The sequence below is a fragment of the Brachyhypopomus gauderio genome, chromosome 6 (genome assembly GCF_052324685.1).
Source record: "Brachyhypopomus gauderio isolate BG-103 chromosome 6, BGAUD_0.2, whole genome shotgun sequence".
Taxonomy (NCBI): Eukaryota; Metazoa; Chordata; class Actinopteri; order Gymnotiformes; family Hypopomidae; genus Brachyhypopomus; species Brachyhypopomus gauderio.
In genome coordinates this window covers 5,995,163-6,020,464 of record NC_135216.1, presented here as the reverse complement: position 1 = coordinate 6,020,464, position 25,302 = coordinate 5,995,163, and the positions used below count along the sequence as shown (strand labels likewise).

General features: G+C 43.9%; 3 protein-coding genes across 11 annotated transcripts; 1 reads left to right on the top strand and 2 right to left on the bottom strand.

Moving 5' to 3' along the window:
• Positions 1–2,862: 2,862 nt before the first annotated feature.
• btr30 (bloodthirsty-related gene family, member 30) lies at positions 2,863–10,952 on the bottom strand. 8 transcript variants are annotated; one of them, XM_077008267.1, is made up of 10 exons: positions 10,757–10,952; positions 7,465–8,112; positions 6,786–6,881; positions 6,185–6,418; positions 5,641–5,857; positions 4,685–4,756; positions 4,426–4,449; positions 4,205–4,231; positions 3,876–4,051; positions 2,863–3,781 (listed from the first exon to the last, which is right to left on the bottom strand). In XM_077008267.1, exons 2-10 carry the CDS (start codon positions 8,086–8,088, stop codon positions 3,419–3,421), a joined length of 1,833 nt encoding a protein of 610 aa, XP_076864382.1. In that variant the 5' UTR covers positions 8,089–8,112; positions 10,757–10,952; the 3' UTR covers positions 2,863–3,418. The 8 variants fall into 8 exon arrangements, with proteins under 8 accessions (XP_076864382.1, XP_076864381.1, XP_076864387.1 ...); XM_077008266.1 differs by lacking the exon at positions 10,757–10,952 and adding an exon at positions 9,037–9,192; XM_077008272.1 differs by lacking the exon at positions 10,757–10,952 and adding an exon at positions 9,037–9,192 and having other exon boundaries at positions 5,665–5,857.
• A 1,537-nt stretch (positions 10,953–12,489) lies between these two features.
• Positions 12,490–19,560, bottom strand: utp18 (UTP18 small subunit processome component). Of its 2 annotated transcripts, none has more exons than XM_077008262.1 (13): positions 19,167–19,560; positions 18,803–18,921; positions 18,233–18,328; positions 18,047–18,114; positions 17,747–17,850; positions 17,330–17,455; positions 16,835–17,009; positions 16,431–16,531; positions 15,990–16,080; positions 15,294–15,417; positions 14,945–15,119; positions 14,469–14,611; positions 12,490–14,147 (listed from the first exon to the last, which is right to left on the bottom strand). In XM_077008262.1, the coding sequence occupies exons 1-13, from the start codon at positions 19,380–19,382 to the stop codon at positions 14,123–14,125; spliced, it is 1,563 nt and encodes a 520-aa protein (XP_076864377.1). In that variant the 5' UTR covers positions 19,383–19,560; the 3' UTR covers positions 12,490–14,122. The 2 variants fall into 2 exon arrangements, with proteins under 2 accessions (XP_076864377.1, XP_076864376.1); XM_077008261.1 differs by having other exon boundaries at positions 17,747–17,853; positions 19,167–19,559.
• Positions 19,561–21,173: 1,613 nt separating this feature from the next.
• Positions 21,174–24,416, top strand: LOC143516574 (nucleoside diphosphate kinase B). Its single transcript, XM_077008260.1, has 5 exons — positions 21,174–21,321; positions 22,483–22,615; positions 23,697–23,798; positions 23,918–24,030; positions 24,159–24,416. The coding sequence occupies exons 2-5, from the start codon at positions 22,487–22,489 to the stop codon at positions 24,274–24,276; spliced, it is 462 nt and encodes a 153-aa protein (XP_076864375.1). The 5' UTR covers positions 21,174–21,321; positions 22,483–22,486; the 3' UTR covers positions 24,277–24,416.
• The last annotated feature ends 886 nt before the right edge of the window (positions 24,417–25,302 follow it).

Below are 25,302 nucleotides of genomic sequence, written 5' to 3'. Positions count from 1 at the left end.
CCGCCCCTTGTGGTGTTTGCCGTCGGTGCGTTTCCTTGTGCGTGTGGAACCGCCGTGTCGGACCGCTTGGCTTCTCCCCCACCCTGAACCGCTACAGTACTGTACCACAGTATCGCCAGTCCCAGTGCCACATTCGTGCAACCACGCTTTGCCAAGACTACTTAACTACGCTCTGCTGTCCCACACGGCCTCATTATAACCCAGCCAGTCAGGGCAGAGTCGCACTCAGACAGCCAAGGCGGAGACGTGAACAGGTATGTAATTGCAGGACCTTCCTGCCTCCACCTGCTTCTTTTTGGAGTTTATTATCATTTTTTTATTTTATTTTTGGGTTTCTTTTGTTTTTTTTGTTTGTTTTGTAAACCAACACCACACGAAGAAACGCTTTCGCCTCGCCCGAGTGAGCCAACGTTTGCGTCGTGGCGCCGGGGGAAACCGCGGGACTTGCATCGAGCTCCACCTTGAGCTCCACCTTGCCTGTTTTTCGGGACTTTCGAGACGTTTCCTTTGAATGGTTGTGTTGAGGCAGGTACTCGAAGCTGCTAACCCTCTGAACTAAAATCCCCACATCACAGCGAGTCTCGGTCCAGCACTCCTGAACCATTTCTCCCTCTTTATCTGGCCGGTGCAGGGAGAGAAGTCATTACGGCTGACTGTCTCCCGAAATGCAAGAGCTGCTCCAATGGCCTGTGGGCCACTGGCTAGCGTACAAGCTGACTGAGCTGTTTGGTCGCACTGTTCCACAACCCGTTCAGGACTCTTGTATTTGCGTGCTCACTGAGGGGGAAAAGGCAGGTCAGCATTCAGACATCGGTTCTGTCAGCTGCTCATACACCACCGGCTTAGTCCTTCATTTGATTTTAAAAGTGTCTTAAAGTTTATTTAGGCCCATTGTGACAGTATTTGGCAATTTCTACAGCCATGACAAAATAATTGGGCTGTTTCAGGTAAAAGAGCCCTTCCTGGTCCTGAGCAGTCTGAAGTTAACTTCAAGTCATAACATCGATTTGCATTAGAGGGTTTCAACAGTGTTTGAGGGACTTCCTATTTTTAAATTTTTTGTTTGTTTGTTTGTTTTTCCCTCAGATTTAGACCATTTGCCAAATACCACTGAATTGACTGATCCAGTTGGCTTTGATGACCTCAGTGTCTGGAGCCAGACATGCTGCCCATAAACCCTGGACAAGCACGCATAAAGTGACTTCAGGTCCTTTGGTGGATTCTGATGGGTCAGGTTCTGGTTTACCATGGTGTGTTTGAGGTAGCGGATGGAGTCGTTTCGTCGGTCGTCTGGGCGGCGAGGTGTGTCCCAGGCGCCGGGGCAGTGGCGAATACGGACGGGGAGGTGAGCCTCGGATCAAGGGGGGGCCCCTCGGGGCCACGTCACCCATCCAGCCGGGGCACTCGCTACCTGACGTCCATGTGGGAGCGCCTGTCTGACCACAGAACAGGAGGCGGCGCTCTTTTAAAGGGTCCGGCTGAAAGAACGTAATTTAGGTCAGAGGCGCGATGGTCTTGATTGAGACTGATGGTTTACAGCCTAACAAATAAGGGAGCACTGTTGGCTCTTAAAGCTCTTATTCCTAGCAGTGGCATTTAATCGGAGTGAACAGGCGAACCAAGTATTGTAACTATTGGTGTAAACTTCTTTAGAATCCATGTTTGTGAGCATGGATGTCTTGCCACCGTTTTGTACAGCCCTTTAGTCGTATTTTCAGGTCAGGGTTCCTGTGAGGTGTGAGATGTGAACATCCATTTGAAATTCATGCACAATCCACCGCTATTTTTGCATATAAAGTATTGAGCCATCTGCCATTAGCATGTCAGGGGAGAAAATTTTAATTGGAATCGATAAATGTGTCATTCCACAATATCAAGTGTTTGTAATTGTGTATTGAATATAATTCCTGGTTTTGGCCAGCCTCAGCCTGGCTGTTCTCATCTGTATGCCGAACTGCGTTGTCCGAACCAAACTGTAACGCACAGGGTTGGAATAATATGATAATCTCTTGCCAAATTCCTCTTTTCTTTGTTCAGGGGCATTTTTTTTTATCAATTTCTTTGTTTTTCTTCCTTTGTTTTCTCATTCTTTTTCCATTGTTTCTTCCTTTGTTTTTGATCAAAGTGAGGACAAAAAAACTGAAATGATGAGAAAAAAGGAAAAACCTCAAGGCAGCTACTTTAAGAGTGACTACTGTAAAATGACTAAAATAAAGACAATGGGGTTTGTTTTTATTTGTTCTAGTTTTTCTTGCTCTGTGTGTACACACACGGTCTTGTGGTGCATGTTCACATAGCTGACTTGTAGGCATTACCTCACTGAAGTGCTGAGACTTTATATTCTTCGATCTGATCTTAGCATCTCTTACCCCCTGCCCACATGTTGATCTTCACCTATGAGGAAAGGTTACACACCCACTGAGATCCAGGGATGACATTTTGCCTTTCAGATTTCTGAAGGTTGTGTAGAAATGCACATGTCTTCTGTTTAAACACGTCTAAATTCTGTAAATGACATTCCAGTTTCCATGTGGTCTATAGTCTATGTAGAATGACCACCAGGTCAGAATAAAAATGGATGGTTTCTTGAAAAATTATACCACAGAGCATATGCAGTGACATGGCCACAGAATAACACTGCTAGAATCTTACCCAGACAGCATAAGATAGGATTGGCCATCTCCTGCACACTAAGATAGGAATCACTACCTTCTATCTGAAGTGCTCCTTCTAGAAGAATCGCCTGAGGTCCCAATCGCATCTTCAGCACATCGTGCAGAGATTAGCTTATCTAGCGGCTCTTAAAAGGAACTCCACTCGGACACTCACAGAATGTGGTTGAATTAATGCTGTTGAACACACTACAGTTAATTTAAAGTTTATTTTTAGGATGTTCAAGTACCATTAAACAAATTACAGTTGCAGAGGAGGAGAGTCTCAGTACCCCACCACCACCACCAACACACCGTAAAGTTAAAATACAATATGGAAGTGTTAACAAGGAGCAAGACTAACAGGATTTTAGCTATACATTTAAAACAAGTACAAACAGGTAAACACGTTTTATATATACTTTGATACTACTCCAAAAATTACATCCCCCTTCAGCAGTACCAGTGCATGAAAAATCAAACCTCACATTGAACAGTCCAGAAAAGGGGGCAGTGATGTGTGTTTCTGCAGAGGTATATCAAAAAAGGTGGTCAATGATGTTCCAATCCAATAAAATTCTTGGCTCTGATTTAAAAAGGATCTGCTTTAATTAATTATTTTTCAGACTTCTGTTTTTCAGTCTCCATTTTATACCCTTCTGTCCTGGCTCACCAGCCTCTCAGCCCAATTCCTTCACCAGGCTGTGCCCTCATGCAGGATTCTACCATTCTTCCTCCTCCTCCTCTTCCTCCCGACTCCGCTGGCCTCACTCGGGGAAGTTGGCGAGCGTGGTCAGCAGGACCAGCGGCACCTCCTTGTCCGCCGTGCCGAACAGCGGCAGCATTTTTTCGGAGAACGCCGGCGCCACGAAACTGTACAGCTCCGAGCCCGTCTTGGCATTGTAGAAGATCACATGACCCTCCTCGCAGTCCAGGAAGATGCCCACCTGACGCAGGCGGCCCGTACCCTTCACCTTGGTGAGGGGTGGAGTCGTGAGGGCACGTAGCTGGTTGTTGTTCCACCACAGCGTGTAGTAACCGTTGCCGGGGCTCATGTCGAACAGGCCTTTCCTCTGGGCCGAGTCACGCATCACTCCCACCTTCCAGTCCTTGTTGTCGCCCACGTTGACCTGCAAAGCACACGGCAGACCCGGGAAGGGCCGGACATGAGCGGGGCGGAGCGGGGGCGACCCGGGTGTGTGCACGCGTGCGTTCACGCCTCACCTCCCAGTAGTGACGGCCCGACTCGAAGCCCTCTTTGGCCGCCACGCAGGACCACACGTCGAAGCGTTGCGGGCTGGTCCTGTAGAACTGAAGCTTCTCACCACGCTTCAGCTGCTTCCTGTCCTCAGAGAGGATGAGGAAGGGGTACGCCGTCAGAGGGTTTAGCGTGATCTCCTCTGAAAGGGCGCACAGGAGGCAAAGACCAATCAGCTCCTTTGTGTCACTTAGTTGGGCTCACTTTATAGAATCCCAGGTCATGAACCACAAAAATACGTAAAACGTCTCGCCACTTTGAACTAGAATTAATATGGAAAGAGACTGCTACTCACCTAGATAACCTCTGACCTTCTTGTGACCTAAATGAGAAACTCGCATTCAGTAATCTTAATTGTGTAATTGTGTAATCGTTTACTTAAGGACAAACTTATCAGATTGAGGATGGCGATTAATGGCTTGAAGCTACTCCTAGCTGGAGCATATGACTACAAACTTAGAGGCAGGCACATTAGTCATAAAAAATAAAAAAAAATAAAAAATTTAAATCCCTTACTGGATCCCTTTATCTTCCGTAGATCTGTGAAACGAAGAGATGAATAAATTGTTGGCAAGCACAGCAACAAAATGTTTCATTTCATTAGTGACTGCTATAATAATTCACATACGTTTCTCCGTGCCAGTTTTCCCCCCCAGACTCGGATTATGAATCTTACTACTGTAAGGGATTTTGAGCAATGCGGTTGAGGGGCAAAGCTAATCCACACAACCTCAGTCCTTGGGCTCAGCTGGAGAAGTAGTCACTCAATATTTACCTTTCAGTGAAAACTCCTTCTTCTTAAGCGATCGAACACTCATCATGCTCTCGGACTCTGGTAGCATGGATCCTGCAACATGAACAAGACATTTACAATCTCACACACCCAAATACAGCATTAGACTGGCTTTATTCTTCTGATCCAATCTTTGACTTCATGGTTCACAAGTCACGGCTATGATTAGCAAACCACCATTTGCCCAAAAGAACCTGCATGTTCACATTTCCAAAATCAGCAAACATTGCAGCAGTTACAAAGTGATCCAACTAGCAGCACAAGTCTATAGGAGAGATTTTATGCTGTGGAGAGTTGTTTGTGTGAAGTGTGGGTGAAGAGGCAGAGCCAGCGGTGATGGAGCAGGTCAGGGAAACGTAGCTCGAGTCCCATGCCCCCACAGCGCATACGTGAAGGCTGCATTGTGCTCCTGTACAATGAGCAGGACGTGTTCCAACACCATCTTACTGAGCAGCATTGCTCCGCGATACTTCAACCAGTTTTTTCCCCAATCACCATTTTGCACAGGAATGCTGAAGTTCAGCCATGTACACTTTACCTCATAAGGAAAAAGGTCACGCTTTGTGTTTTTACAACAGGTGTGGTAGAGTTGCGACAGGTTTGGGGAAGAACACCTGAAGTCACCTGCAACCCACAGCGACTCGGCGCGAATTCCTGGACGCACCAGGTGACACGCTCCTCCACTGCATTCCTACCCAAGGCCAGCAGGAAGAGACGAAGTAACTAGGGAACATTTTTGCTCATACTTCATGGAGAGAATGCATTTTTTTGCAACGTAAGGCCTTGATCAGAAGTAACTGTCCTAACCTGCCGATGAGATTCACCAGGGATCTCTCTGCCTACTACTTATGGCAACCCCCCCCCCCCCCCCAGCATTGTTAAAGTATGACATCCCTTCTGTACGTTTTGGCTCTGGTAGGACAACCAGTGGATGTCACCCGAGTGGCGGTAGTTGGGCTCACCCGAGTGGCGGTAGTTGGGCTCACCCGAGTGGCGGTAGTGCACCTCTCCCATCTGAATGTCGTCCAGACGTTCCCGGATTTCCCCTAAAGCAGTTTTGACGTCTCCCAACGAGAAGTGGAGCTGCAGGTCGGAGCCCTCACCCGGGTTCACGCTACTCACGTCCTGGAAGGGAGCGTTGGCGTCCGCAAAGCTCTGTTCGCCAAAGTAATGGAGAAGAAACGACAGCAGGAAGACATTAAAGATGTTCCTGATCAACTTGACCAGCAACTACCATCTATATTCGATTCTTTGAAAATCTCTTTCAAATGTTTATGAACACGATTGATGCAGGTGACCACAGCCTGAATATTACAGCCAGGCATGTAAAGACATCCCCCTCCGTTTCCACGGAGACACCGACACCAGCCTGCACCTGACCTCCAATCCACATGATCAATTTGCAGGAACCACCATCTAATGATAAGAGCAGGTTTGGAACGAAGGATTCCTTCCCGTCCCAAGAGTCGGCCCACGATTCACCTGCAGGAAGCCGATGTGGTCCTCAGAGGTGGCGTGAGCCTCCAGACGAGCCCGGTGTTCCTGCAGCTGCCCCAACTCCAACTCCAACTGGGAGACGATGGTCTCCCCTCGGCCAATCACACCATCACGCTTGTCCTCGATGCCGCCCACCAGCTCATTCTGGATTCGTTCCACGGAGTGAGTGATGTCTGCGAGGATCTGCTCCACCTCGGACAGCTCGGCGTGGGCGTAGTTCTGAGGGGCAAGACAAGTCAGTCCCGGTACAATGAGCCCTGCAGTCATTGCTAGAACACAGACCTGAAATTTTAATCTGTTACTCCAGATCTTTGCATAGTGTTTAAAAAAAAAAAAGCTCTAATCTGAGAAGGGTTAAACATCTTCATAAGACAATTTTACAAAGGGAAGTAGTTTTTAAAAACACAAGGCAATCTATTCCTTCTAGCCAAAGCAATTTCCTACTCACTTGAGCCTTATCTCGGCCAATCAGATTCAGAACGTAATTTCAGAGATGACACTATCAGGCTCAGTGTTCAAGAAGCTGAAGGCTGATGGAATCGAACACGGACTCAAGGTTAGAGAGTCCCAGCTTGTGTGGACTTACTCTGATGATCTGGAGACGCTGCTTCAGTTCAGTAATGTGGAGTGTTCGCCTCTCGATAGAGGTCTGGATCTGTAGTTCAGTCTTCCCAAGCAATCTCTGGAAAATAAGGAACGTTCATTAGATAACTTAAATAATATAAAGAAACATACTTGGACTGACCATTCTGTGAATATTAATTTTCTAAATCTGACTGCAAAAGGGAGCTGGAGTGAATGCACAGACTACACTGCTGTAATTCATTATTTACAGGTCATTTACCGCATTATACTGAAGCCAGTATACTCTCCTCAGGTGCAGGCATCACGATGCTCGTGTGTTAAGCACAACAAACGCTACATTTAAACTATCGCAGTTGTGTCTATGGGCTGAGTGTACAAAATACGTGGGGACCCCTAGGCTGAACTTCAGCTGGAGTGAACGTGTAATGATCCGATTATTGCGTTTAACAAAACGAGTCAAATACAAAGTAGATCTTGGTCTCACTCAAACCAGCCGCAAGTATTACGATTCACTTTCTTTATCCTTTTATCGTAGTTTACATCAATGCATGCCTTTTTCCTTTATTTGATTCAGCACCACAATGCATTTTCATTTCATATAGGCTACTAAGTCGTTATGAATATTCAACAATTTCTTTAACTTGCAAGGCAGACCAACTGATGTCCGCGTGCGCTCTGACCTGCTTGACCACGCGCTCGGTCTGCACGGACACCGTCGCGTGCGTGCGGTGCTCCTCCAGGACGCAGATGGCGCAGATGCAGCGCTCGTCGGTGCGGCAGTAGACCTCCAGCAGCCTGCCGTGATCCGCACACATGCGTCCGCGCATGGCCTCGTTGGGATCCAAGAGCCGGTGGGACGCGTAAAACGCGGTCTGGCGGTGGGGCAGCACGTGCGTCTCGCAGTACGAAGCCGTGCAGGTCAGGCACGAGCTCACCGCCTTCTCCTTTCGCCCCGTGCACACGTCACACAGGACGTCCACCCTGGAGGGCGCGTTCGTCTGTAGACCTGCCCCGGCCACCGCCTTCTGTCGCGGTTTCGCTACGGGAGGTTCGCCGTAGCGCATCTCCTTATACTTCTGGGCTATGTGGGCGAACACGCGGTTGATGCTGAGCTCGGGTCGCTCCTCGAAAGGTCGTTTGCACAGCGGGCAGGTGCACACCGCGCTGGAGGCCCAGTAGCCCCCGATGCAGCCCTGGCAGAAGTTGTGGCCGCAGGGTGTCGACACGGGCTCGTTGAAGAGGTCCAAGCAAATGGAGCATGTAAGCTCTTGCTCCGTGAAGAGCTCGTCACCCAGTTCGGCCATCACTCAAACGTCCACCACGGCCTGCTGGAAAGAAGGAGAGGTCCGTTAAAAGATCTCCGGGTTGTTCCGAAGTCTTTACTCCAGGCGATAAGTGTCCAACCTGTTTGAGCGGTACCTCTTATTTCCAAGTGGTGATGCTTTACTACAAACCAACATGCAAACCAAGCTGTTCCAGAAACACCAGCGTCCTAATTTGGATGAACAGTCGTGGGAACCTTAACAGACTTTAACTGCGCAAAACAACTGCACAGAATTACTGATTTCTACCTCTGACCAACAGAAATGACACCACGCATTCATACCATTCCTCTCATTCCTCGATCCAGCCTTACAATTGTGTAATGGTGGGTTAACCTGTTCAGAGGTGACGGCCCCAACAACATCCTAAATGTATTTACTGTTTGTTCCTCAGATTTAAACCTGACGATTTTTAACGTTTCAGTTATCTGATGAATGGATCTTAGTGTTTCTGTGAAATAAGCCAGCTGCATTTGCTGTGTAGATAAAGTCAATTAGAATGAAGGATTATAAAATATGCCGGAAATACTGGGCTGTGCCCGAACTTCGGAATGTAGTTCTTCTGGTTTTATTTTTTTACCTCTGGGGTTTTCAGTGGAGAAACACGCATGACCATCGAGTAATGGGAAGACATAACGCTTGTTAGTGTTTGTAAACTATAGGCATAATTACAACAAGTCAATCCAATACCAAAATTGGCTTCCAGTGGCAGTAATTAGCTCATAACCAAGAGAAATTAACTGAAAGGCTGAAATCAGAGTTCCACCATCTCCAACCAATACACACAAACGTTTAAAACAAACAGGCTTCACAAACACAATGTTCTACCTCCTGGAAAACTCAGAGACGTGTTTTTTTTTTGGTTATAGGGAAGTGATTGAATCTTTTCATCAGAAATCCTTGCATTTCAGTAACAGGAAATCAACTCACTTGCCTCCTAAGATCCTGTATGAAGTACCTTCTCCTGCAACTGCTATTTCCATGAAGAAAAACCACCCCTGAGCCTTCAATTCCACCACTGAGCACCACAACACATTACCAATCCTGGCAGCATTTCTGTCAGTTTAGACCCGGTCCACATTTAGCACACCTGATCCAAATAATTAAAGCTTCTGAAGACTGATCAGCTGGTTCTGTAGAGGGTGGTATTTGTATTCAAAGATATAAATGACCAAATGTTCCAGACCGGTCTGTTTGATGTAAACAAGCTTAGCCAGGGAGAGCAGATATTCTCTACATCAGCATGTCATAATTCCACTCATCACACATCACATCAGACACATTGGATGTAGCATATATTATGCAATTTATAGCTTTATAACATTTCACAAACCTGCACTTTGTCTCATCTAATATTAAAAGAATGACACTTCATATGATTGTATTTGCTTAATTTTTGTATAACTCAGGCTGCTTTCTACATTTTTCTCATCATTGATGTTCGTGCTTTCACAATAATAGGCTTTTGGTGAGGAACATCTAAGTGTTTCTGGGGTTGTCCCTCACTGTTTTCCTGCTGTCTGTCCGTTCTGACACCATGATCTCAGGGCGGTGTGTGTGTGTGTGTGCATGACTCGGCTGCTCCTTATGCTTGAAATATTCTACCTTAAGTCACACAGGCTGACAATAAATTCCTCATTCTCACCGAAAACAAAGTCTTGATAATAGGGCATAAATGGGATTTTCTGCCTTTGTAGGTGCATCTCTTTGTATGTCCAAATGCCATTCATTCCTTCAGCTGTTGCATTGTGTTGGTGTTCAAATAAAAGGGGTTTTGTACAGAGTTGTGTTCATAGTGCATGCACACAGAGCAGAGATATTAACATGTTTAAATAATAGTAAATTAAAAAGCAGATGTTAATGACTTTATTGACATTGGAGGTAGTGGTTTCAAAAAGATAAAACTCTAGTGAAGTACCCTTCGGTGTTTCAGGTGACTAAATGTGGGCTGACTTCTCAGTGTGCTTTCTCAACAATGTAGTGAACTGCAGTCTTAAACCAGTTTACAGGTTTTTAGTTTTGTACTTTTTGTTTTTTAATTACAATTTATGCAGCTCAATATCATGCTAGTTTTGCTCAGTCAGATTCATCCAAACAATTCTTTCCTCTCCCGCACCATATTTAAAACTGGTTTCACTGTGGAGATTTCACCGTGTCTCTGTACCCCACCTCATCCAGCACAACCTGTTCAGCGTGTTGCACTGCTGAAGCACGTAGCGCATGGCTAACTGACTGAAAGATACATCTACATGTTACAATAGAATACTGATTAGCCATTTTAAGGAATTGTTTGAGCAATTACAGATCAGTTATGAGGAATGTTTGCATGAAGTTTCAGTACTATGAAGGCTGATGAGCACTGTACTGCTTTTGAGAAACTGCCATAGCTTCATAGGTCAGGAGGACTGAGCATGGGTGAACACGGGTCTGCTCAACTGTGATCACAGAACTGTAGATATTATTCCAGAAGTTGCTTTATAAATAAAAGTACCTCTTCGTGATCATTATATCAAATTTTTAATTGTTTTCTGTAAACAGCCACATTAATAATCGAGAAGCATTTTTCCTATCTATGCCATTCCGTTTACATTTATGGAGTAATAAAAATCTTTCATGAATATATTTAGCAATAATCACAGCATTGACATACCTTGGGTAGAATAAGATCACTCGTGGAACCCCTTGCAACTCCTCTTTGTTATTATGATTTATGAAAACTGAAGTATAAAACGTGCAGGATGAAAATCCCTTGAGAATTCAATGTTTCTGCAGGCTGCTTCTCTCTGCTGGTGTCCACGTCCTTTGTGCTGCACTGGCCAGCTCCCAAGCTTTTGCCTGTGTGTGTGTGTGTGTGTGTGTGTGTGGTTTGGCCACAGCCTGCAAAGTAGGCAGGTGAGTATGTGGCTGTACCAGTGCTGTGGAGAGGTGTACATGAGCTTACGTGTAATGGTTAAAGAATCTGTTCATTTTTACTGGGATGTTTTTGTTCTGTTTGTTCTTATGTTTTCCTTGTTTTTCTATAGAATCTGAATTTCTTGGCACTTTAATTCCCTTTTAGGTCAACATAGATTCTGTAGCTGAATGTATTTTTTTGTACTAATATAATGGAGATGAAGTAAGGTGGGATGTCCTTGTGGTTAATAATATTTTTGCTGTAGCGGGTGTCTCAATTGTTTCAGATTTGACGTGACGACATTTCCCTATGAAGATAAATCTGTTGCAAAACTTGAGAGCGTGAAGGACGTGATTTTTGTTCAGGTCCAAAACAAAAACAAAATCTGTTCTTGTATTTTTAATTCGATAACTTGTAAACTAAAAGTTGCACTTGTATTTTTGATGTGAGAACGACAACTCAAGCTTTCGTGATGTGACTTTCTCCATCATATTTTAATATGAATGTTTGCAGTATTAGCAATCAGTGCGCATAAAATAAATGTACCGTCGTTTGGCGTGCCATCAGTGACGGAGATTAATCAGGCTTAATTTCTCCGCGTCAAGATTTTTTTAAGCGCTTCTGATGAGTCACGATATATGGCCCACCCCCACTGCCCCGCCCACAAGCTCTGCCCCGCCCATTTCCCGTACAAACGCAAATCAGTTTCGCAACAAGAACACCGGTGTTGCAAAAGTCGAGGTGGGCAGATTTGAAGCTGTGCTGAATTCGTGTACAAAAATACAAGTGAAAATTTTAGTTTACAAGTTTTCACATCAAAAGTACAATTGCAACTTTTAGTTTACAAGTTCTCAAATTAAAAATACAAATACATATTTTGTTTTACAAGTAAAAAAAAATCATGTCTAAGTTTTGCAACAGATTTACGTTCATATTTCCCGCAGGAAACGCTACGGAATGTACATTCAAAGTTCGTGAGACCTACTGCCATAACGGGTATAGAAGTCATATACAACATACTGGTTTATGCAGCATTTACCATTTTGAACATAGATTAATATGACCAAAAGAGCGGGCAAATAAATTGTACGAGTCCAATACATTCTAATAAATTCAGGGCTCTCAAGTTTTTGATTCATGTCAGAGTGTGAGAGTTGTTGACGGTGGGGGGTGGGTTGGTGAACGTAAGTTGTTGAGCGGGGTGGGGGGGTGGGTGGCGGCGAACGTGAGTTGTTGAGCGGGGGGGGGGGGGGGGTGGTGTTTGTATATCGCGATCGATCGCCAGTGGAGGGCGACATAGATATGGATCGGAGGTAAATAAACTAGATTTTTTTTTTCTCGCCGTGTGAAATCGAAAGTGTGGCGTGTGAAGACGGTCAAATGCGTGTGTCACACGCTCAATGCGTGAGACTTGAGAGCCCTGTAAATTACAGAAGTCACTGGCCGTTTTCCAAACTGGTTTACCTCACAAAGAACACGTGAATCGCAAATGCATTTTAAGTGTATTTTATTATATTGTTTAGCGACGACAGGTTTGGCAAACGCGGCCGTAAGCAGTTTTCTAAGCAAACGAGGCTTTTGCGATAGCCATGGTGTGAACAGAAAATAAATTCACAAACTGAACTGAAATTTCAGGTGATAGAATTAGACGTGTTGGCTGAACAAACGAGCATTTGAAGGATAAAAACTACAGTATTAATATAATCAAACGAGGTCAGTGTTTGGGCAAAGCAAAAATGAAATCGAAATAGCAGAAGAAAAAACAACTAATTATACCATACAATAATGCCAAAATGGCGCTGCATGAAAAGTTTCTTCCCATTTAAACCCCTTGATACTGCTTACTCGTCAACATGTCCTTGGCTTCTTGTCCCAATTCTTTCAGGCATGTTAAATCACCTTCAGGTGCTAAATTAACCCATTTGCATCAATACCGCCTCTAGTTTGCACCCCGAGGTAAAAACTCACCAAATAGCATATTCATTACTAGAAGCCTGCAAACCAGACAAAAGGTGCCAATTTGCTCATTTGAAAGGTGCAATTATCCACAGATCCTTGTAGCACATGCAATGTTTAATAAATCAGGGCCTAAGCCAGTGGTAAAACCAGTTCCAACTATTATGTTTGTCAATGGCATTTAGTGTACAAACTTGAGTAGTTAAGACTCATGATGCTGTACTTATGCACAATAAGGCCTTTTACACACAAAAAAGTGTTTGACTCCTGATAAAACACTCCCCTTCCCTGTGTCTTTCCCCGTGTAGCTTTGCCAAGTTTATACAGCAGCCAAGATTTCCAGCATTTCACATGAACATATGAAATTCTGGTTCTGAGATGGTCAGATTACTGATGCTAACTTTGACCTACTAAGGCCTGGCATTGTGTGCCACTCGATTACACTGATACTGTTTTCCATTTGGTTTCAGATTTCTCCATCACCACATCACCAGTACAGATGAACATCTCTGCTGTATCACCACCAGTACAGATGGTCAGATACAGTACTGATGGCCTACGATAGGATTACCTTGCATAAAATGTGTTACTTCAAAAGAATATCGACTTGGGTTAAAACTACTCACATTGCAGGTGTGAGGCTACTCTTTAAATGACCACAGTGCTAAATAGCTTCCTTATGTCACCCTAAAATACAGAAGATACCAGTGTAATAAAGGTACGGCCTGTGCTCCATCATGTGGTGGTGAATGACTGTGCAGGGCTCAGTGGGTGGAGGAAACTGTGGTTACCTCGTAAGCTACTGAACAAATGCATGACAACTGAACCCAGGACTGAGGAAGTATGTCTCCTCTTCACCTTGGACTGCAGACTTGTAGGTAAAGAAGGAAAATTAACAGTAGCCATATGTGGAGGCCACATGTGTTTTTTGTATTCTTGCCTTGCTCAATTCAAACACAGTTAAACCACTGTGTGAAATCAGTGGGTACATTATTAGAGGCAAAGCTATTTATTTTAATTACAAGTCATTTTTCACCAGTTTCAGCAGTTCTGTAATGTGTGTATGTGGTTCCACAAGGAGCTAAGCTACTGCTGACTGTTGTTTATAATTCGTATAATTATAATTGTTTCCAGTAGACAGTAGGTCCTGTGGTGGTGTGCAGCTCTTCAGAAGTCTTTGTAATGCAGCAGTCTAAACAATGAAATAAGAAGGTAAATACTGTTAACGAAGCAAGAAATACAAGACCAATTTGACAGAACACTACACTACGGCCTAGAACCTGGCTCTTGTTTCTCAGAAACGTTAGAAATAAACTAAATAAACTGTTTGGATTCATGAAATTCCCCTACATCTTCAGTAAGACGTCTCAAAAAACGTCTGCATTACTCGAAAATCCTCGATTTAGGGAATTAAATGGTCCCTTCCCCACAAAATCACACCTAACTGATGCTAAGAGATCATCAGTTACATTTATTTTATATTTTTAAATAAACCAATTTCAGTGTTTCGCACCTGAACAAAACGGCATGGCCCTTGTTGTTGGCTACCGAGTAGAAGCCGCTGTTGGGGGAGAAGTCCAGGCAGTGTGCCCGGTAGATTGTCTTCCTCCGGAACATCGGGAAGTTGGAGAAGACTGTGAAGCTTGGAATGTGGACCTGGAAGAGAAACGAGAACAAAGAAAACGGAATGAGTAACGACTTCGTAAAGTCTTCTAAATCAGTTCCCGAAACCTTGACATTCATCCACTGATGCTGTTGGGGTGGAGACTGCGGAGGGGGTGGAGATTGTGGAGGGGGTGGAGATTGTGGAGGGGGTGGAGATTGTGGAGGGGGTGGAGATTGTGGAGGGGGTGGAGATTGTGGAGGGGGTGGAGATTGTGGAGGGGGTGGAGATTGTGGAGGGGGTGGAGATTGTGGAGGGGGTGGAGATTGTGGAGGGGGTGGAGATTGTGGAGGGGGTGGAGATTGTGGACAGGATGCGCCTCTCACCAGCCGGTTGGCTTCGTCAGCGGCGCGCGAAGCGATGGCTAGAATCTCGGAGGTGGAGTTGAAACGCAGCGATGTGGCAGGTGTTAGCAGGTTCATCACGGCTTTGAGCGGTTTTGGAGCGGACTCTTGAAGACAGGCCTTCTGGGAGTAGATGTTCACCACGCCAGACTGAGAGCTAACACACAGTCGAGACGCACGATGTTACACAAGCACGGTCCTGAGCGCAAACGACTAATGTTGGAATGCTGCCTCCGAAGCGCCATCAGGGACGGTTATTTCCAGGCTCTCTGGGTTTTCTCCAGTGACACCGGGGATGTTGGGTGAGATGGAAGTGGCTCAAGAAACTCACCCACAGGCCACATACAGGCCTTCCCTGGACACGGCAAGAGAAGTCCCCCTCACACATCCATCGTCCACAAAGCGGTTCAGGCACTTACTGCTGCGCACGTCCCAAATATATACCTCACCCTCCTCTGAGATGAGAGACACATGCACACAGACACAATATTTACATGTTGCACTGACCTACAGGATGTAGGGAGTGCAATGTGTTAAAAAAACATTTGACTTGCAGTGTAAGGATAGAAATATTTTATGCACAAGTAATTACTGAGGCTCAGCAGTGCAGTGTAAATATGTTTAATCCATGGGTTTAAAAACCCTTTTAGATGTTGAGAAGCTTGTATTCCCAACACATCCTCTTCCCTCTTAATGTAAAGGTAATTCAGTTTTCATATATGGATGACTGACTATTAACTGATGTTCTAGCCATTGTATCTATGGAGTTTATTTCTTGACCCTATAACGAATGAATGCATCACACGTATTTATCTGACCCGTTTGTCGACTTTTCTACTGATTGATGGTATCTGAACTTGTTCCGTTTTATTCATGTTGCCATCATTCAAAATGTGAGACGTGTGTGTGTGTTGGTCAGAGGTTGCATATCCAAAAACATAGAAATGTATACATGTTATTTTTGTTATAAGTCAAATGATGGGATGCACGATTTACTTAAGCGTCAGCGGAGACCAGCAGCACACACCTGAGCTGGCGAACACCTTGCTTCCATCGGCCGTGAAGGCCGTACCGCACACGCTCCCATTAAGCTTCATGCTACGCACCACCTCCTTCGTCTGCAGAACACAAGAACTTATGCAGAACTACTCACTATCATCATCATCATCACTCCTTTCTTCCCACATGCCACTACATAATTTTAAAGGAACAGGGCAGATGTTAGCACAACTGATATGAAGATTTCATACTGTAAGGTCATGAAAATGTAAGGTTGTTGATTCGGGTTGTGCTTGTGTACACAGGTCTGAAGAAAATTTGCTTTCTCCCACAATCAGACTTTTATGAAACTTAACAAATCAGTAAACAATTTCAATCTTTTGTAAACGGGTACAAAACAAAAAGAGCTTTTAATGTTGAGGTAGACAAACGGAGGTGATGTTCTCAGAGGCCTGTGTGCTGGATGTACCTTCATGGTCACGAGATGGAGGAATCCAGAAGAACCAGTGAGAAGGAGAAACTCGTTGTCTGGAGAGACCTCAAACTCCTTCACCCTCTGCTCATTCAAGCCTGCACAGGAAGAGTCACGTTGATTACAGAAGAGTTTGGCAACCAAGCACACGTGCAACGCGTGAGAAACTCCGAACGCGATGACCAGACTACAGATCTTGTTAAGTGCACCAGACTCCCTGAGGACTTAAACACTGCAATGTATTCACTGATACGTGAGCGTCAAAATCATGACTCTGAAAGGAAAACTTGTGCATTTCACTTCAGTGAATTCAAAACAAAAGCACAACAGTCAGCTGCACTGACCAAGTGCCACTACACCCTACATTCTACACCCGATGGTTCGGTGGGGTCATCGCTCACCATGGACAGTGGGGACTGGGATGACCTTCCCCCCCATCATGTCGTAGATGTAGAAGAGCTTGTTCTTTATGCCAGTGGCCACCACCTGCTCCCCATTGGCGGTGAAGCAGGCCTTATTCACCGGAAACTTCTCCAGGTGGATGCTCTGGATCTTGGGGTTGGTTTTGCCATCGACCTGCAGGGTAAAACAGGAACGTAAGGGTGAACACTTCTGTACTGTACATGGGAATGTGTTATCTATGCAGATTCTTAAAGTCATAACCAATCAGCTTTGCTTTAACGGCAGGAATGATGGAACTTACAAATGGCCAACATCCAGGCTGCACATAGCTGAATATACAATATAGAAAATACAGGCTGAACACACTAAACACATGTTGGTCAAAATTAACGCAAATTGCATTTGTGAGATTCAGTTAGTGTTGTTTCCATGAGTGCTTCAGCCAGAACCATCGCGGTGACTCAGAGGGGGGGGGGGTTTGTAGGGGACGCTACCTGGAAGAGGGAGATGGAGTGGTCCAATCCTGCTGTCATGACGACCTGAGCAGAGGGGTGGAACTGCACAGTGGTGAGCCGGTCCTCACCTGGCTTCTCATTGTTGCCATGGAGACACTTTTTCAGCTGGGAAAGATAATGAGAGGCTCCAGTTAATAAGATGTCTCTAAAATTTGTAAAAACTAAACCATGGAAAATTATAATGTGGGTTTAGCAGGCAGAGACACCTTTAGGAACTGACACGGTCTCATGGACAGAGCTGTAACGGTCTGTTTTATGCCTTTGGGTTGGAATATAAAGGCTTTCCAAAAGCTGAAACCAGCTTTCATCATTTTAAAAGGGATCTAAATCTTCTCCTGCACTCTGAGTACTGCCTTGATTTGCCATAGGTAAAAGAATGTTGTGCAGGCGCTACACCTTTATAATCCCTTTAGGAAGGCTTGTAGACGTGCCAACGTAGTTGGCAGTCTTCTTTAATAAGTCTGTGTCCTCATCATCATCATCATCCTCTTCATCATTATCTGCTGAAATGAAAAAAAAAAACAACCATGTCACCCATCCGGACAAAATAAATAGGAAACTGGGTGTTGTTTATACAGCTTCCACGAATGCACAGAAAATAAACACAGATTACTCGAACAAATAAGATGGAAAAATAAACACACCATCATCTATAAAGATACCATAATCTAACATGTTACTGATATTAATACTTACGTTTTTTCCTACTTTTTCTCAAACTCTTGTCTGCCCAGGACGGAGTTCCACCCATTGCTTTCTGGAACCTGTCAGAAACGGTCTATATAGTTTAATACGGTCTCTAGATAGTTTAATACGGTCTCTTTATAGTGCTTCTTTGGGACCTCGTGGACGGTCCATTCAGTACAGCTGCGTATCACTCACTGCTCCTTCAAGCGGTTCTGGAGCTTCTGACTGGACATTCTGGATTCTGCATCACTCCTCTTATGGTCTTCACGAAACCGGTGCGTCATGTCGATCCTAAAAGACAGTCAAGCAGAGCCTCACTGGACCTCTGAAGAACAGAAAAATTGCAGTAAAATCTGTAATGCAAAACGATTTAAGAAGATAATTTTTTTAATGTGTTAATAACTAGGGTGTTCTAACCCAATTTTTCAGATATCAACAAGCACCATCAAGAAGTTTGTACACTAAAGTAAAAGTGGACAAAGGGGCCCAAAGTGTTGCGTTATTGAACACTGAACATGTGCCCCAGTGCGGTCGGTCATTCAGGTTTGAGTCCTAGCTGAACCACGTTCCAACAAGCTCGGTTACAACCCAGCAGACTGAATCAGGGCTAGGACGGAAGTTCAACAGCATCGGTGACGGATGTCTGATGCTGCGGAGAGCAGATTGCCTGCGTGTTCGTGCTCAGAGCACAATGAGGCGCCGTAACCCTTGTATGGTTGTCAAGCTGCATCTGTTCTCAGCAGACCGACTCCGTATGGCACTTACTCTTCGATCACACCATCCTCTTCATCCTCCCATACTGCTTTTCTTTCAGTGGGACACTGAACACGTGACTCGTCCTCTGAATCTCCTGAGGCCTGGTCACTGCTGTCTTCCTCACTGCCCTGTCCACACCAGCAAAGCACGTCAATAAGAGTGACCAGGGGTAACACCCATGGACAAATGAATGTACTTATTTGGGAACTATAAATTATGCAGACTTCAGACTACCAGAGCATGAAAGATAACACGTAATACAACACAAACTACATATGCATTTTTGTATCATATATATATATATATATATATATATATATATATATATATATGTGTGGAAACTTAGAGAAAAGCCACGAGATAATTAACCTACCACACCAAGTCGTTCTACCAGTTCATTCTCAGTGCCAAATACGAGATCTTCGAGAAGCTTAACGGATTCATCTTGTTCACCAAGAGCCTTAATTAATTTTGTGTGTTTTTTACGTTTTTTTTCTTCTTGTTTAAAATCCACAGGCTCCGAGTCATTACCTAAAGGCCTCTTCGGCATCTTTTGCCCTTTTTTAACGTCAGGTGCAAACGAATCCATGTTCTCGTAGGTTAAAGATGGGCCGTATTCAAGGACTTACACTGTAAGTGTGTTAAATGATTCTCAAATGTTATTAGCTTTCTGGCTAGCAGGCAACTCGCATGTAACATGTTTTCCAGCATGGACGCTTGAATCCGGTTTCATGACCTACGAACTCGGAAACATTTCTCTGCCAACGCTCCGCCCCCTCCTTCTCTTCTTCTGGTGGCTTAATGGCGAGGAATGGACAATGGGCATAACGCCCCCTACTGAATTAAGTATAAACTTATTTATGAATAAGTGGGTACTCAGGCATGTATGTACACGCACCACAAACACCATGTAGTGTAGCGTACATGAAGTGTAAATATAAATAAACTATAAATTAATAAAAATATCGAATAGGAATAATAGGAAATAGAATAGGAAGGGGAAATACAAAATACATTACACATTGTATACAAATGTGTGTGTGTGTGTGTGTGTGTGTGTGTGTGTGTGTGTGTGTGTGTGTGTGTGTGTGTGTGTGTGTGCACAGCAGCCTAGAAGGAGCAGCAGAACATGTTAAATTGGCATTTTGCTCATTTAAATTATATATATATAAATATTTTAAGAAAGGCATTTTTAAGGCTGCTGTTAATCAGGCCAAATTACATTAAATACTGAGATAATATACTTTTAAATATCATGAAGGAAGAAAAAAATCTTTATTGTACTTATGTTCTTATTCCTATTATGAACAACTACTATGCTTCATTCATAGTTAAAATACTATCACTATCAATGCCCATATCCAATTATCCAAATATCCAATTTCTTCTTTTGTGACTATAGTTACAACCCTTTACTATAAAAACCAAAAGTTAAAACTCTCCGCTCTATAACAGCGGTTAGTGATAGTGCTCTATCTCCTACAGGATTATTTCAGTTTGTTTGCTATAGGGGAATGGTAGCTAAGTTTCTAAATTCCATTTCCAACAGTCAAAATTTGTCAGGTTTTCCATAACATTCTACAGATGTTTTTGAATACTATACTATATTAATACTATATTAAATGAATTTTTGAATACTATATTATCAGTTTAACTATTATTCTATTATTCTATTATTCTATTCTATTCTATTCTATCTATTATTAACTATTATTCTATCAAAACGTCTCATTCACAAATAGTAACTCAAAACCTCAAATCAATGTGTTATTTTATTTAATAAAAAATAAACGAATAAACAAACAATAAAATGGGATATGGAAATCTGTGACATAATCTGGCTCAAATTGTGATTCTAATTTGGAAAACATGATTTTAAACACTGCTCTGATAAAGATCTTCAGGAAAAGAAACAGATTTGTAGGACAGTCTTCCGTCTTGAAATGTGAACGTAGGTTTTGAGCCGTTCTGATAAAAAGAAAACTGATAAACTGATGACAAAGGCAAATTTGACTAAAACCTCAAATTCATTTGATTTATTATCATTTACATAGAAGACATGTTGGGCTCAATCAAGTTTTTATCATGAACACCTCCATTTGTGTAACTCGAACAAGGTGCCTTGCTTCAGTCCGTTCGTGTAACTCGAACACGGCGCCTCACTTCAGTCCGTTCGTGTAACTCGAACACAGCCTTGTTTCAGTCTGTTCGTGTAACTCAAACACAGTGCCTCGCTTCTGTCCGTTCGTGTAACTCGAACACGGCGCCTCGTTTCAGTCCGTTCGTGTAACTCAAACACAGCGCCTCCTTCAGTCCATTCATGTTACTCGAACACGGCGCCTAGCTTCAGTCCGTTCGTGTAACTCAAACACAGCGCCTCCTTCGGTCCGTTCGAGTAACTCGAACACAACCTCGCTTCAGCCCCGCCCACTCCGCGAACCTTTATAAGTGCTCTGAAAGTATGCGTTAGGTCCCCTTCGCTCTTTTCAGCTTCAAGCGTTAGTGTCCCTTAGGGTCTCCTCGTCAAGGTGTGTAATCAATACCGTTTTATTTAATCATTCCCCTCGTTGTCTTCGTTCTTGCTCTGCGCCTCGTTAACTCTAGTGATATGGAGATTTACTTTGACCATAGTTCACTTACAGCGAGCTGGCTGCAGTTCTGCGTATTGTAACGTTAGCTTATCGCCTTTGTCGGCACAGCAGTTATTTACGTATTTTCCGCTAGTTAAGTTCCGTTTCTGTTTCCCCTAATTGAATAATTACACACAGTTCGCTTATTTTGTGTTTGAATGGTTTAATATGTGTAAGTACGAGTGCTGGGACTGGGGTTAATGGGGGAGTCACGCCGGCTAGTGAGGCGAGGTTGGCCGTGCCAGCTGTCTCTTGTGCCGGGAGCCCATGCTGGCCGTAGCTCCGCTAACCTGCTGTAGCGTAGCTGTGCGATAGCCGGACAGATGTCCTAAAGTGGACCGAGTGCGACCGACCACTTCACGTCCTCCTGCGAATATCGTAGAATTAGAGCCGAACTAGTAGAGATGAACTACACAAATATCACCGACATGTTATGGGCGTATCGGGGACTTTTATGCGGAAATAAAATGGCACCGAGACGAGCCCTAGATAATCACTGCCAACCGAATGGGTTCAATAAATTATCCTCGGGCTCATCTGTTTCCATAAATGCTTGATATTTATTTAAGCTTTAATTCTCTTGTCAGAAGGAAGCCGACAAGATGACTATTTCAGGGGACAGGACAGCATGTGGCACTAATATGGCCGCCGAGTCCTTATATTGTCTCGCTAGGCGTGTGTGGGGGCTGTTGGTTAAAGGTTGATATTTCCAGAGTTTTGCTCATGACGTTTAAAGTGTATGTTTACTGCAAATCTTCCTGTTTTTTTTTATCTCTTCGCTTAGCTAAGATTTATTGTAAGTCCTTTCTATACGTCCTAAACTGTGCAACAGCATAATATGATGTAAAGATGCAAGTTGTTTTTATATCCATTAATGCATCTAAACTTCTAGACTGGTATGTAAGTAGTGAATGGGGTTTGTTTTTGTAAGATGTAGATTTATTTCATTAATGTACTTTAAATGTCATCTCATTTACAAAATATTTGTTTATTTGACAATGTAAGTGTTCTTTATAAAAAATAACATTGTTAAAATTTGTCTGCATGTTGTGATTACAGTATCATGGCTGCCAAGACCGAACGCACCTTCATTGCAATCAAGCCTGACGGAGTTCAGAGAGGCCTTATTGGTGACATCATCAAACGTTTTGAGCAGAAAGGATTCAAGCTGGTGGCCATGAAGTTCCTCCAGGTTTGTGGGTATATGAGACTTGGCTCCTCCCCCTCTTTTGTTTTTGTTTTGTTTCTAACCCTCTTACTCCAGTCTTTGCATCCCTGAAGCGTTCAATACACCACATGACCTTAAAACCCTTGGGGCAGTCATGGCCTGGCGGTTAGGGAACTGGTCTTGTGACCGGAGGGTCGTGGGTTCGATTCCCAGACAGGCCATGACTGAGGTGCCCTTGAGCAAGGCACCTAACCCCAACTGCTCCCCGGGCGCCGGGCTAGGGCTGCCCACCGCTCTGGGTACGTTTGATCCACAGCCCCCTAGTAATCGCTAGTGTGTGTGTGTTCTAACTGCACAGATGGGTTAAAAGCGGAGGACAAATTTCGATTGGGGTGTAAAAATCACAATTGACAAAATATGGCACATTTCATTTCTCAACACATTAAAAAAGTTCATTAAACTGGCGTTGGTACAGTTCTACCTCACAACTACTGCATTGCATCTGTTGAGTTCCTGATTAGAGGTCAAACGGTGGTGTGGACAATGTGGGTTCTTGATGTAATTTACAAATGTTCTGAGACATGTACAGACACATATTAAGCCTAAGAAACGGATGATGTATTTTAAACTGTTGCAGCTTACTGTGTAACAAGATATGGGGGGTAAAAATACTTTTTGGGGAAAGTCTACAAAGGTTTTACTTCTCTGCTGACTCATTTTGGCTTCCCAAAATGGTTTATAAAAATATTACAGTAAACTGCAGTGTCATTAATTCACAGGTTTGAAAAGTAATGTTTATGCCATGTGTTTGGTATTTTTGAGTTTAGCAGACTATTAGTCCTCTCTTGGCATGTATTCTGACCAGTATAGTACGCAAGAGTCAAATATGCTGTTGAACTAGTATATTACTAGATACAGTACCATGGTGTCAGCTCTGTCAGTGTGATTAATCACCATGCCAGTTGTTCTGCAGTACAGTGGTTTTTACACTTGGCTGTTGCTTAGTCTTTTAAGCGCGTGTTATAGTGATGTATATAAGAACTAATCTACAATGGGAATTGAACAACTATGAATACTGTTGTCAAAGGCATGTTTTTTAAAATAGGCATCTGAGGAGCTCTTGAAGGAGCACTACATCGACCTGAAGGACAGACCGTTCTATCCCGGGCTTGTCAAATACATGGGCTCTGGCCCTGTGCTTGCCATGGTGAGCCCAAACTCTCTGCTCCCATATATTTTGCCATTTTAACACAACACATTGGGTCCTGGACCACTGAGCATGTTCTAGTTTAATTGTGTGGTTATTGTAACATCGTGTGTGGTTAGGTGTGGGAGGGGCTTAACGTTGTGAAGACTGGGAGAGTGATGCTGGGAGAGACCAACCCAGGGGATTCCAAGCCAGGCACCATCAGGGGAGACTTCTGTATCGAAGTGGGCAGGTAAGATGACCGAGCAGCCATATTGCATCTCTGAATTGTGAACTAATAGCTTAAATCGTATCAATTCACTTGAAGCCGATTCTACCCTGAGGTAAAAGAGGATGCGGTTCTGTGATTTTTTTTTTTAGGAACATCGTCCATGGGAGTGACTCTGTGGAGAGTGCCAACAAAGAGATCGCCCTGTGGTTCAAGTCCGAGGAGCTGGTGGTCTACAAGAGCTGTGCCGGTGACTGGATCTATGAGTAGAGATGCCCTGCTTGTGTGGTGTTGGTTTCTGACCTAGCCCGTCTTTCTGGACCACTCATCCCAAAATGCTGTAGACCAGGAATTTGTACTGTTTATTTTGTCTGAAGCACTTGCTGAATAAAGTCACATGAAATCCCGGAGTTGTTTTTACCGCACTGTTATTTAAACACGTTTAATAAGTCATTCGAAGCTGTGAGCAGCGATGGGAGCTTCAAGAGTGTTAAGGGGCATTGTAGGTTCTTGGCTCTGCTACCAAGTTCAAGAGCACCTTGAGGCAAAGACTGCTCCTTCTGCTCAGAAGGGATTGATTCCCTGTGTAAATATACTTTGACATTTACAGCATGTAGCAGATGCTTTTGCCCATTATGACTTACAATAGTGCTGGTTTTCCATGGAGGAACTCTGCATATTTGCATTTGGCCAGAGTGCCCCTAAGCTACAACTGGAGCACATGCAAGGAGAGTGCAGCTGTTCTATGTGCATACTTGAGCAGCAATAACATTATAACCATCTATCTAGTATTGTCTCCCCATGAGCTTCCAAGATGGCTCTGACCTGTAGGTGTGGACTCCATGTGACCTGTGAAGATGTTCTGCAAAGGTCACTGAAAAGTGTTATGCAAAAGTCACTGAAACGTGAAAATTGGAACTGACACGATCAATACATGTATATATTAAAATATGTATATTATAAGTTGATTCCTAACTCAATGTCTTTGACCGGTAAAGTCCAGTTATTGCTGAGCAGTTTGGTTTAGCTTTTCAACACTTTACCAGTGGTCAGTTTAGGATCTCGTGACCGCTGCTAGCTGGCTATATTTGGATGGCTAGCTGTTCTTAACCCAGCAGGTGCCATGACATCTGTGTTGGGAATGGGCTGCCAACACAGAAACCGAGCAGTGGAGAGAGTCGACAGTGTCTGACGAGTCCGTGTCCTACGGTCTGCAGCACTAATTGTACACCTATAAATAACATCTTTCAGATGAGTGTACCTAACTCGGCAAAATGGCGAATGAGTGTATATGGC